Source organism: Anomalospiza imberbis, chromosome 6, assembly GCF_031753505.1.
Source record: "Anomalospiza imberbis isolate Cuckoo-Finch-1a 21T00152 chromosome 6, ASM3175350v1, whole genome shotgun sequence".
Taxonomy (NCBI): Eukaryota; Metazoa; Chordata; class Aves; order Passeriformes; family Viduidae; genus Anomalospiza; species Anomalospiza imberbis.
In genome coordinates, this window is record NC_089686.1 from 32,864,626 (window position 1) to 32,875,843 (window position 11,218).

Below are 11,218 nucleotides of genomic sequence, written 5' to 3' on the forward strand. Positions count from 1 at the left end.
GATTTTCTTCTGCTTTCAAAAACCATTCTAGTCAAAACACAGAATTCTTATTACTGTCAAATATTCATTCATTGAATTGCATTCATTGAAATGTATTCATTGATTTACATTCAGTATTATATTCTACAGAAGGTGGATTTTAGTTGGCTAAAAATAATGGCATCTGTGCACCATTCTGCATCCTGCAAATTACTGATATGAAAAATACTCCTCTTGGCCATGAGGTGAGAAGTGGGTGACAGACTCTGTCTTTATGCCTCGCTGCATTCATCTATTCATTTTGAAATCTGTCACCTCAGCTGAATGAGCAGTTAAAAAATGAGAGTTAATCTTAAAGGATCAAATCCATATACCATCTTTCCTCAAGAAGAAATGTCATTGAGCTTGATGAGCTATCTGAGTACAAGTAGTCCATTGGTTATTTGATGAAAATTTTAATTTGGCAAATTCTTTGTTATTTTGGAGGCAGAACTAGAAGTTTGACTGGGATCTTTGCATGCAAGGGGAATTTCTAGCAGGTCTTTGTACCTCAGTTAAACGTGTTCTTCTGGAACATCTCTTTAGCAGGTAAGAGACTTCCTAACATGCAAAAGTAGCACAAACCGCTGTTGCCAGTTTGTGGGAACATAGCCAGAATGTGCTAAGCTCAGGGCGCCTGCAATTGAAGTTTACTGTAGTTTAGAGAGCAGCTGGAATAGTTTGATCTCTAGTGTGATTGTGTAGGATCACTGCTAAGCACTTCCGTTTTCACTGTGTGTCCAGGAATCCGTAGCTCCTCAGATTTTGTGAAGAATCATGTCTTTCAGCATATAACTGAAATACTTGGAGGTACTTTCAAATAAAGTAAAACAACAGGCAGGAAACGTTGGCCAGCTCTGCTTCTGAACTCACAATAGACACTTGTGCATGCATCTGGTGCCTTATGGTGCATGTGTTATCTTTCTGTATCTGTGTCCAGTATCTCTGTAAAGCACACAGGTTCAAGGTGCTGACTGTGTTGGTGCATGCACACATTTTGCAAGTGCAGGTTACTAGAAGACCTGGGTTTATAAAAGTCCAGGCTGCTGCATAGAGAAATGCAACAACCACAAATGTTTCTGTTAGTCACCCAATAGTAACAGCTGTATATGGCAATGGGCAGCGAGGACTGCAAGTGACTGGCAGGTAATGAGGTTGCATTGAATGAACAAGACTCCTGTGGCAAAGAACGTGGTGGAAATGCTCCTGGAAATTAGTAGTGAACTATGGAGTTTGTACTGTGACAATGGCTTGATAAGTCAGTCCTAACTAAAGGTTCCAGTCCCATTTTAACTGGGATCTCTCATTTTAGTGCACACTGGTGTTGATTTTTTGAACATTTGCTGTTATTTGTTTTCTATATTAAATTATAAAACTGAGCTATTTAATTGCATGTATCAAACTGCTGCTGTTAAGGGTTGTATCACAAAAAAAGCTGACAGATTGATAATTAATGACAGTGAAGCACAACAATAGGATCCACAAAAGTGAATTAACATGTGTTGATTTCTATGTGAAAGAGAAAATTACACTATAATTTAGGGTACTTCAAACTGGCACTTAAAACACAGAGAATTCTTTGGTCTTGACTATAATGTAGCTATTTCATTTGAGAGTGGAAAAGAGAAAATTTACATGCCTGATGTCTATTTTAATGAGGCTTGCATCATTTTCTTGTTCAAGCTCTTCAGCTTTCTTGTATATCTTTTCAGTTCAAAGACAGCTCACTTGACGGCTCAAGTGTTGAATAAGTTTTCCACAAACTAACTTTGACCAGAATTTTTCATGAAACCAGAAGGTGTTCCTGCTGTACTGCTATCCTCTCTTCAAATCAATGAAAGCAAGTGTGACAGCTGCAATGTCACACATCTGCTTACTGGATGATTGCTGCTGCCATTGTACAATTGTTAGCCTCCAACCATTGTACTGCTCATTCTATTCCACAGAACTGAACAAGAAGGATCAGGAAACTGGGATGGTAGAGTAGATACTCTGTTTATCAGGCTGACAAAATTAGCAGAGAATATAAGGATATAGTTAAAAATATATGCACTATTTATGCAAATTACTATGAAGCTTCAAAAATGTATGTAAAATACACATAATATTTATGCAGACACAATCTGCTCCAGTTGTTGAAAGGAAGTTTGGATTTGTTCCTTATTTATGTATATGAATAGTTTCATAAATTGTATGCAGTCCTTAAATAACAAATTTTCTTCAAGGTACTAACAAAATATGATCAGATCTAATCTGAAACATATCTGAGTATAACTTTTTTAATAAGTTGCAGCATGTTAGAAAAGCACATTCACTTTTTGTGCACAATGTCACTCTGACTTTGAAAATCACCAAATGAAACAGAGAAATTTTGCCATCTGGAAATTAGACTTCCCATCAAAATCTACTTTACACTGATTAAGGTATTCACCATTATATTTGAGCACCTGTTACAGTTCTGTCCGTGAAGGAAAAAAATCCAAGAATAGTACTTTGACAAGATATTTTAAAGGATTTATTGTAGTAAATTAGACCATTAATCTCACTAATCTGGTATCCTGCCCTGCTTCAGAATATAGCTTCTGATTTATACCTGCTCAGACAGTGAGTGTTATTTCTCAGCTTCATGGCAATTTGTCACCTGCCTTTTAAAACAATCTTGTCATGCTATACTCAGATGCCAAAGCTATCTTATCTATTCTTTCAGAATCTAATAGTTTTCATTATTTATTCCCTTTCTTTTTATTTCCTTTTCCGTCTAAAGGAGCAGCTGCTCACTGTTACACAACAAATGAAACAAGAAGTAGTATCTTGTTATCTGATTATATCAACTCAGTGTTAATATGCAATTTGAGTAATAACTCTCCGTATTAAATCCACTAAAGGCAAGGGAGATGTTCGCTACAGTGTTGATTGAAGACTGCAACAGGGGACTCCTGTAAGGAGTGTTTGGTGCTAATTGCAGAGTCATGGAACTACTAGCCTTAAGTACAACATAAAGTTAAGCAGACCTGAGTGACAAAAAGAAGTCTGCCAAAAATATCAAAAAAGAGACATTTTCTGTAAGAGCAAGGGAGGGAATTCTGTCTCCTTTTTTCAAAATAAAAACCAAACTAACGTAAGTATTCAGTTTATTGCAAATTTCTATCACATCTTTCCTTTTGAAAGAATTAAATTCATTCTGTAACTATGTTAAAGATGATATGCAGTGCTATTGCCTGGATAAGTTTTAGTGGTAGAATTTTTTAATGCCTTGCACTATTCAGATGGTAAAGAAGAGAATTTAAAAATGGTGAAGAAAAGTATATTATACAGATCGTTCTACTGGAAATTCTAAAAATTTCCACCAAGTCCAGTAATATTCAGCTTTTTACATAACAAAATAAAAATACCTGAATGATGAACTAGTCCAGTTGTATGCTGTCCTCATAAGGAAATAAGTGAATTGAGTCCTCACTTGGTTTGAATTTAGGCTTATTTGGAGGCGGAAGGGGGTTTCTTGATTTTTTTTTTCTTTTCTTAAGTGATTTAATATATATACAAATACATATATATATATATTCCATATGTAAGTAGCTGCATTTCCATTCTATTTAACTTTAACAACAATTAAATATATACTTGTTTGCTTTTTACTGTTCCTTCCATTATTCTCAAACCACAACTGAAAGCAAACCCACTTCATTATCCAGAATCAGCATGTCCCCAGCCAGGTAGTCTTGCTACCTATGAATAACTTTTAAATAATTAAACAAGATAAAATGAAACAGCCTGGAGCAAGTTCAAGATAAGGTCCTCAGCTCCATCACAACCTAATGAGAAAAATGTACTGAAAGCAATCTTAGGCTGGTGATAGTGGCATATGTCTGACTGCCGAGCCTCAGGAATGCCAGTATCGACCTATGTAATGAAAATGTATTCCTTGCTGCATTCCAAGCAGCCTCATTGGCAAGAATTAAGGAATACTTAGATCTTGAGAGACTTTTCCTATTACAAACTCTATAACAATCTTAAATAATATCTTGTTACATACAGATACTACTTAGACGATCAATACGAGACAGTTGGTTTTGAAGAAGTAGCCAACAGCAGACTTACTTCTTTCTGCTTTCCTTCAATGACTAGTAAAGATTTGTGCTGGGTTTTGGAGAAAATGATCCCAAGATTTCAGAAGGGGCAGCTGATAAAATGTCTCAGTTTCCTGAAGAACAAAGGAGATGGTTTTGCTTGAGCCCGTTTATTTTCTCCCAAAGAAAACAGTTTAGGCATTCTTTGTAGCCCGTTAAGAGTATCCAAGATACCCAGTACCCTAAACAATAGTCATGATGGCATGCCACAGTACTGCAGCCACTATTTCCTCTAAAACAGGAGTAGTGTATAATTCTATCCTATTGATTGCAGTCTACAGCCATCTGCCCTTCTTTCTGCTGTATCTTGTTGCCTACCTCTTACAAAGCAATCTGACTCTAGAGAGGGGTGTAACCCAACATGGATAATAAAGTTGTGCAGGATGACTACACTGTGATGCCAAAGAACATGGTGCTTCAGTCACTGGACATTGTGGAGAAAGAGTCTTGAGTCTTTCTGCCTGTAAGGCATAACAGGGTAGAGGACACCAGAGGGCTGTCTGGTGAGATGAGGCGTGTGCAAGGTTGCATGCACTGAGCTATTTACTCGGTGAGGGAGTGTGGTCATTCTTGCATTACATAAATTGTAGTGCACACAGCAGCACGTCATGCTAACTGCTGCTTATATTTCACTGAACCATGGGCAAAGAAAGGATGCTCAGAGGAAAGGATTTTTCTTTCTGAGACATTTAGATACACACATTTTCTGGTAGTCTCTGAAAAGTCAGCTAGAACTTGCATAATATTTCTAATCATAAGATTTTTGTGTTTTCAGCTCAAGCTCCAAATTTACTGCTCTAGCTCTACTTTCAGATGAAATACAGCCCAGGCTCTCAAGGGATAGCCCTCATGCCATTTTCAGCCTGCATTCATTACCCACAGTGGCATTTTGTAGTTGTATTGCGGTATTTACCTGAGGTGCTGTATTCCAGGTATAGGCCTTCATACAGTTACTAGCATTATGGCCCATTCTTTCAATGGCATTCTAAGCAGGAACAGCCTCCCATGAAAAACTTCCAGGATCACTGAACTGAAAACATACTGTTGAAGAAGCAATACATACAGTCATAGCAACCGGTCAACTTCTGGTCAGTTCACAAATGTTAAATACAAAGTATGAATTTAATATATTGGCAATTGGTTTTGATTCCTTTGGACCTGTGTGAGTTGCGTTACTGAGTTTCTCCACTGCGTGCCTTGAAGCTCTGTATTAGCATCAGTACTGCTCTTAAATATCTAATGCTCACGTCAAAGTTTCCAGTTTAGATCTCAAACAGAAAGAAAATAGTTAGGACACTAATTTCCTTCACAGGTATGCTCTTTGTACAGAAGAATATCATAGCTCCCATTGCACTGTTTCTCATGAAGGTGAATAGACCTTTTAACAGCATGGATTGTGTTTTTGCAAGCTGAAGTGAATGTGTACAGGTGGCTTTGCTGCAGAGCCCTCTAACAGAGAAGAGAAGCAAAGGATTTACACCCACTCTTCACTGATCAAAATTTGAAGTGGAGCCTCATCCCCATTTTTGCACACATCAGATAAGCTAGACAGGTAGTACTGCAGCGTGCTTGGTGGTCAGTAATTTTCATGTGTCAGGTGCCTTTATATATCCCTGTCAGTTCATCTAAGTCACAATTTGTATTACTACCTATGATGCCAATTGCATACTATTAGACACTTCTAATAGCATTCTTCAGTCCCAGTCTAAAGTATCCCACTGTTCCTGTTGCAAACTTTAGACAGAAAGGTGCCAAACAGTGTGGTGTTCACTTAATGAGATTGCAGTTCTTGATTAGAATTGAACAGTGTGGAATCTTAAGATGGAAAAGAGCTTGTATTATTCTCTTAAAGCAAGTGTGTATATGCATCTGTATGTATCTACACAGACTTATATTACATCTCATAATAATTCCATGCCACTAATCTGCTTGCCTGTTCTTTCCTGTAGCCCAGATGATTTACTGAATGCACTGAATGAGGGTATCAGCCGTGCTGATGTGATCATTACATCAGGAGGTGTATCTATGGGGGAAAAGGTATGCAAAGTTTAAGCTTTGACTTCCTACAATATATGTAAGAATATCAAATGAGAGTCTGTCATCCAAGCTACTACCTTTGTATTCATGTTTATTAAAAAGGGACCTTACTTTTATTGGAACACTTTCATGTGAATTAATTAAGAAAATAGTCTTCAAAGCTCATTCAATTCGTTCTGGTTTCTGTACTATAGTTGACATGGTACAACAGAGAAGCTTTTAATTCTTGATGTGATTTACAAACGTGTTTTTATTTAGGGAATGATTTATGTAGATGAGGAAGGTGCTGGGTTTAATAGCACATGAAGACAATAGACTTTCTTTTTAGAGCAGGTAAAATGTAGATAGAATTAAGGTACTTTGAAAGTACTTCAAAAAGCAACCTAAGTATATAAATAGCATTTTTTAACTCAGCACATCTGTTTCCTGAATGTGCCACAGCTCTGTTACAAAAATTATTTTATCACATTTTGCGCCTGATAGTCCTACAGACAATACATACGAGACCCAGTGAGCTGATATATTTGCCTTTTGAATCATTAACAGAATTGTTGATTGAATTCCTGTTGATTATCCCTGTGCCAAAACCATCAAAGAAAATAGGGATACACAGATGCTGGTGGGGCATAGATGAACCTGCAGGACATTTAATAATCATGACTTATGCGAAGGAAAACTCAAATTACTTTTTGATCCCAGGCTGAATCTGTGACTTTGGCAGGTAAAATAAACATCTTTTATAGTTAACAGATACTAAAGATAGTCATTAGGAGGTGGGAAACATGAGTGCTGGTTTTGTTTACTTTTCTGGGTAGAAATCATATCATTGGATACATAATGAAAATGGAAAATTAATTAAACCTGTGCAAATAACTTTCAGTTACTCCCATTGTCTCCAGTATGCCTAGAAAAATAATCGAGGACAAGTACTGGTTTTTAAATTGGGAATGTGGCAACATAGTGCAGACACAGTAACACTAAGAAGTGGCTGAACTGCTGAATGGTCTTACAGACATTCAGACCTTCGGCTCTTTTCTCCCTAGTCTCAATTTGATGCAACAGACTAAAGTCAGGAGGCTCTATGTTCCACTGATGGTCTGCCCTCTGATACTGAGCTTTCTACAGTTTTAATGAAATAGCTGTGAAGGTCCAAATAGTAAACAGAAGGTAAAAGAGGGGTTAATGCAATTAATAATTGAGAATTAACACCTGGCTGAAATGAGTTGCTGCTTTCCAAGTATTTGAACACACACATGCACAAAAAAATCCTCCCTAACTGCCAGGGAGTTTCAGACTTACTGCTTTCACAGTCTGTCTTCACAGATGAGTGCTATGGCCCACATCTTTAGCCTCACTAAACACAACAGATTGGGTACTACATCTTTAGGCACAGCAATTGTCAATAAAGATTAAACAAATAATACCATTTGTTTTAATAACTGCATCAGTCGTGTTTATGCAAAATCATTTCGCTTGAACTCATTCACAAGCCACACACAGTTTTTTCTTTCTAATGAATGTTAAACCCAACCACTGTGAATTAGACCATTAGACCCAAGAAATTACAATAATTACAGTATCCTAGAAAACTGTGATTTCTACACTACAGTATTGATTTCAAAAGTAGTAGGAGAGGTCTAAATCTACAACTAGATAACTTCGATGGTAAAATTTAAATAACTTGATCTAAAGTCTTAGCTTTGAATCACAAAGATTTTTTTCCATCTTTGACATAGAGAATATTTTAGTAGTTGGTATTTGTGGGGTGATCTAAGATTCTGATGCTGCAGATGAATTTTAAGGAAATATATGTCCTCCTGGAGTCCGGTTTGGCACCTAAATGCGTCTGTTCTTTACTACTTCTTTTCCAAAACACTTTCTTTCAAATGCTGAAAATTCCCCATTGGCCTGTAGCACTTTCAGGACATGCAAATTTTCATCTTCAAGATATTAATTAATTGCTTTGAATGCTTAGATTATGTAAATTCACTTCGATGTTACTTAATTTTTTTTTTTTTTAATTAAACAGGACTATCTTAAACAGGTGCTGGATATTGATCTTCACGCACAGATTCACTTTGGCAGAGTTTTTATGAAACCTGGGTAAGAAATCTTTCTGCTTAGGCAGCCTAGATGGAGGCTACATTGGGCCAAATATCCTGATGAAGTGCTTCAGTAGATTTCAATTTTCCAAATATACGATAAACCACAGGATAGATATATGTGGGAAAAGAAGCAAAATCAGTGCTCTTCAGATTAGTCATCATCTTTATGGGTGAAATTAACTGGAACAGAGAGATTATTTTTTATCAGTAAGATATTTCTCTGATAACTGTTGCAAATCAGGTTTGGGGACTAGTGGATAACCAGCATAGTATAAACATTGCCCCAGCCTTCAGTGCGATCACAGAGCTCACATTGATATTACCATGAAATAACCAGGATATATAAGGACATTAAATGGACAGTTTGCTTAAAGAGTATCTCATTTCACTTCAAAATTTGCATAAATTATATTCCTACAAACAGTTCCTTGAGAGAGGTGGAATGATAGCTAATGTACAAAGCTTTATCTAACTGGCATATTGAGCATAGTATTTTTAAAGTAAGCAGAGTCCTTTATGTGTTTACTTTGCCTCAGAAAACTGTTTCAGTATTGCTTTTCTATGCTGTGGCACTGCTTATCAGTGAGTCTGAAAGTGTGCTCTGCAGAGAGAATGAAAATCACACAAACTGAAAACAGAGAGTTCGCTTTTCTCCACAGTGCAAGAGCAGAAAGAAGTCTGCACCTCTGCCTCTCTCCCTGTGGAGGGCAGATTGTTTGCAAGCTGGGTCAGAATAGTCCATCTACACAAGATCAAGCACAGCTTTGCAGAATGATTCCCTCTAGCCCAGCACTGCTGTCACAGAGCAGAGCTGCAAGTGGGTGTTTGCTGTGAAAACAGACAAATACTTTCACTGTCTTTGCATACAGTCTGGTAAAGAACTGAGCGTGGGCTTGGTGCTTGTGCTGCTCCTACCACCACCTCCTTTCCACAAAAGGAATGAGTGAGGCTAAAAGCTTGTTTCTTCCCATGGTGGATGTAGCCCAGGCATGGAAATTGCTCACTGCTTCTGTCATACTGCTACAGCCAATGTAGGGAAGTCCCAGAAGCAGAATCCTCACTCCAGTCTCTGCTGCTGACAAAAATGGATAACTTCATTTAGAGAATTCAGAGTATTAAATTCTGGTTCTGGCTTACTTGTAAGTGAACATAATTTTTCTCCTGGTGAGTCCTCTGTAGACCTGCAGCAATGAACTTTCAATAACTAACTGGAAAAGCTTCAAGAAATGGGTTTTATCACTTAAATGTCCCTTTTCAATGTATGCCACAAGAAAAGTATTTCTTATTGCTACCAAAACATTTGTTCATCAGTTCTTACTGAGAATGTAAGCACTCTCTTTTTCATTAGCTGTAGTGCAATAGAAAATATTGTGTCTTGGATTTTATTAACTGCATCTTAAAAGATTGTAGATTGTGGTTACTATATTGGGGAAAAAATTCCTTGAGTAAGTTCCAAGAGTGAAATCAGAATTTGTTGTATGCCTGTATTTGATGTGCTTCATGAGTGCAGGGTGGTGCTTGGGATTTACCATCCCTCCACTTGGTCTGAAAGTTGCTGAGCTCATGTAAGGTTATCTTGTCTAGCTGTATTGACAGAAGGAAGTACTGGAAGATTATACCAATGATGGTGCTGAAGTGTCATACAAGAATTCAGAGTTTCAGTAAATATGAAATTGCAATTCAATTTTTTTGTCCATTGGTTTATGCACTGGTTATAATAGTTGGAGGTCTGGCACATAGTTCCCATCATGTTAGAGGCATTTTAAAACAGGAATGTCAAACACTAACTTCCCCTGGTAAAATAGGCTATTGATGAGTCTTTACAGATACAAAACTCGGTGATAATGATCAAAGTGCAGCAAATCTTCGAAGTTGTAAACTGTCATCTGCTGACCAGGTGCTAGTGGTCAGCTCAAGATAAAGCCCAGGAAACCAGCCTAATTATTGTTCCTATGGTATAATTTCTAATGTTTGAAAGGATTATGCTAACATAAAATTCTTTCTTCATGGATGAGTCCCTTCTCTTTGCCAGTCATAATCTTGAGCTGTCACATTACTGTCCTATCTGTGTAACAGTAATAGCCCTCACATCAAGTCACCAACGATCACTGAGCAGCTCTGAAAGGTAGAAAGGGTTCTTCATTGATAGACCTGGGTGTCACCTGGCTGCAGCTTTGCCCATGGTATCTGAATTTGTTCATCTGCAGACTAGCTGCTCAGAAATACTGCTTCCTTGTAGTACTGTTGTAGAGACTGGAGTAAGAGAATTAGAGTCACCAATGTTATAAAAAATTGGAAACCTTTATATGAAAAACAAGCACAGCTCTGTAATTGCATAATTCAAGTATTGCTTCATTGTTAATTGGCTTCTAGCATGAAGACAAAATTTAGATTTTTGATAACTAGTTCACTTCCTTTTAGATATTTCCTCTCCAAATTTGTGTACTTAAAACTTCATAGTTGAATATCAAGAAAAATTATTCTGTCACCATAAAGAGAGGATTATACCTCTAGAATAGAATAAGCAGCAGGTTCTAATGAACTGCGGAGAGAGAGACATCCTGTTTTGCTTTATTTTCTTTTCCAAATGTTTTAAATAATACCATAATGTCCAGTCAAATTCTAATGCAGATATTATATAACTTTCTTTTTCCATAGCCTGCCAACAACTTTTGCAACTCTGGATATTGACGGCGTAAGAAAAATAATCTTTGCGCTTCCAGGTAAGATGTTTTGTGGATTACTTTTGTTGCTGTGCATCGATGACAGACATGAAACAGAATAGTGACACTTTGCAGCACCTGTGCCTGGTGTTGGCCCCTAAGGAAGGTATCTTTAAGATTTTCTCTGAAATTTCCAGAAGATATGAACTTATAGGGATGTGCTAAGGAGTTCTTTTTTGTCCCTGTCCTCAGAATTTTCTGGTACAGG

General features: G+C 37.2%; 1 protein-coding gene across 22 annotated transcripts in view; it reads left to right on the plus strand.

Moving 5' to 3' along the window:
- The window catches only part of GPHN (gephyrin), a 279,199-nt gene that overhangs the window by 262,954 nt on the left and 5,027 nt on the right, over nt 1-11,218 (plus strand). For all 22 annotated transcript variants that reach the window (XM_068193120.1, XM_068193123.1, XM_068193122.1 and 19 more), the window contains 3 exons: nt 6,095-6,182; nt 8,212-8,285; nt 10,946-11,010. In XM_068193120.1, coding sequence (XP_068049221.1) covers nt 6,095-6,182; nt 8,212-8,285; nt 10,946-11,010 — 227 coding nt within the window. The remainder of the gene's footprint in view (nt 1-6,094; nt 6,183-8,211; nt 8,286-10,945; nt 11,011-11,218) is intronic.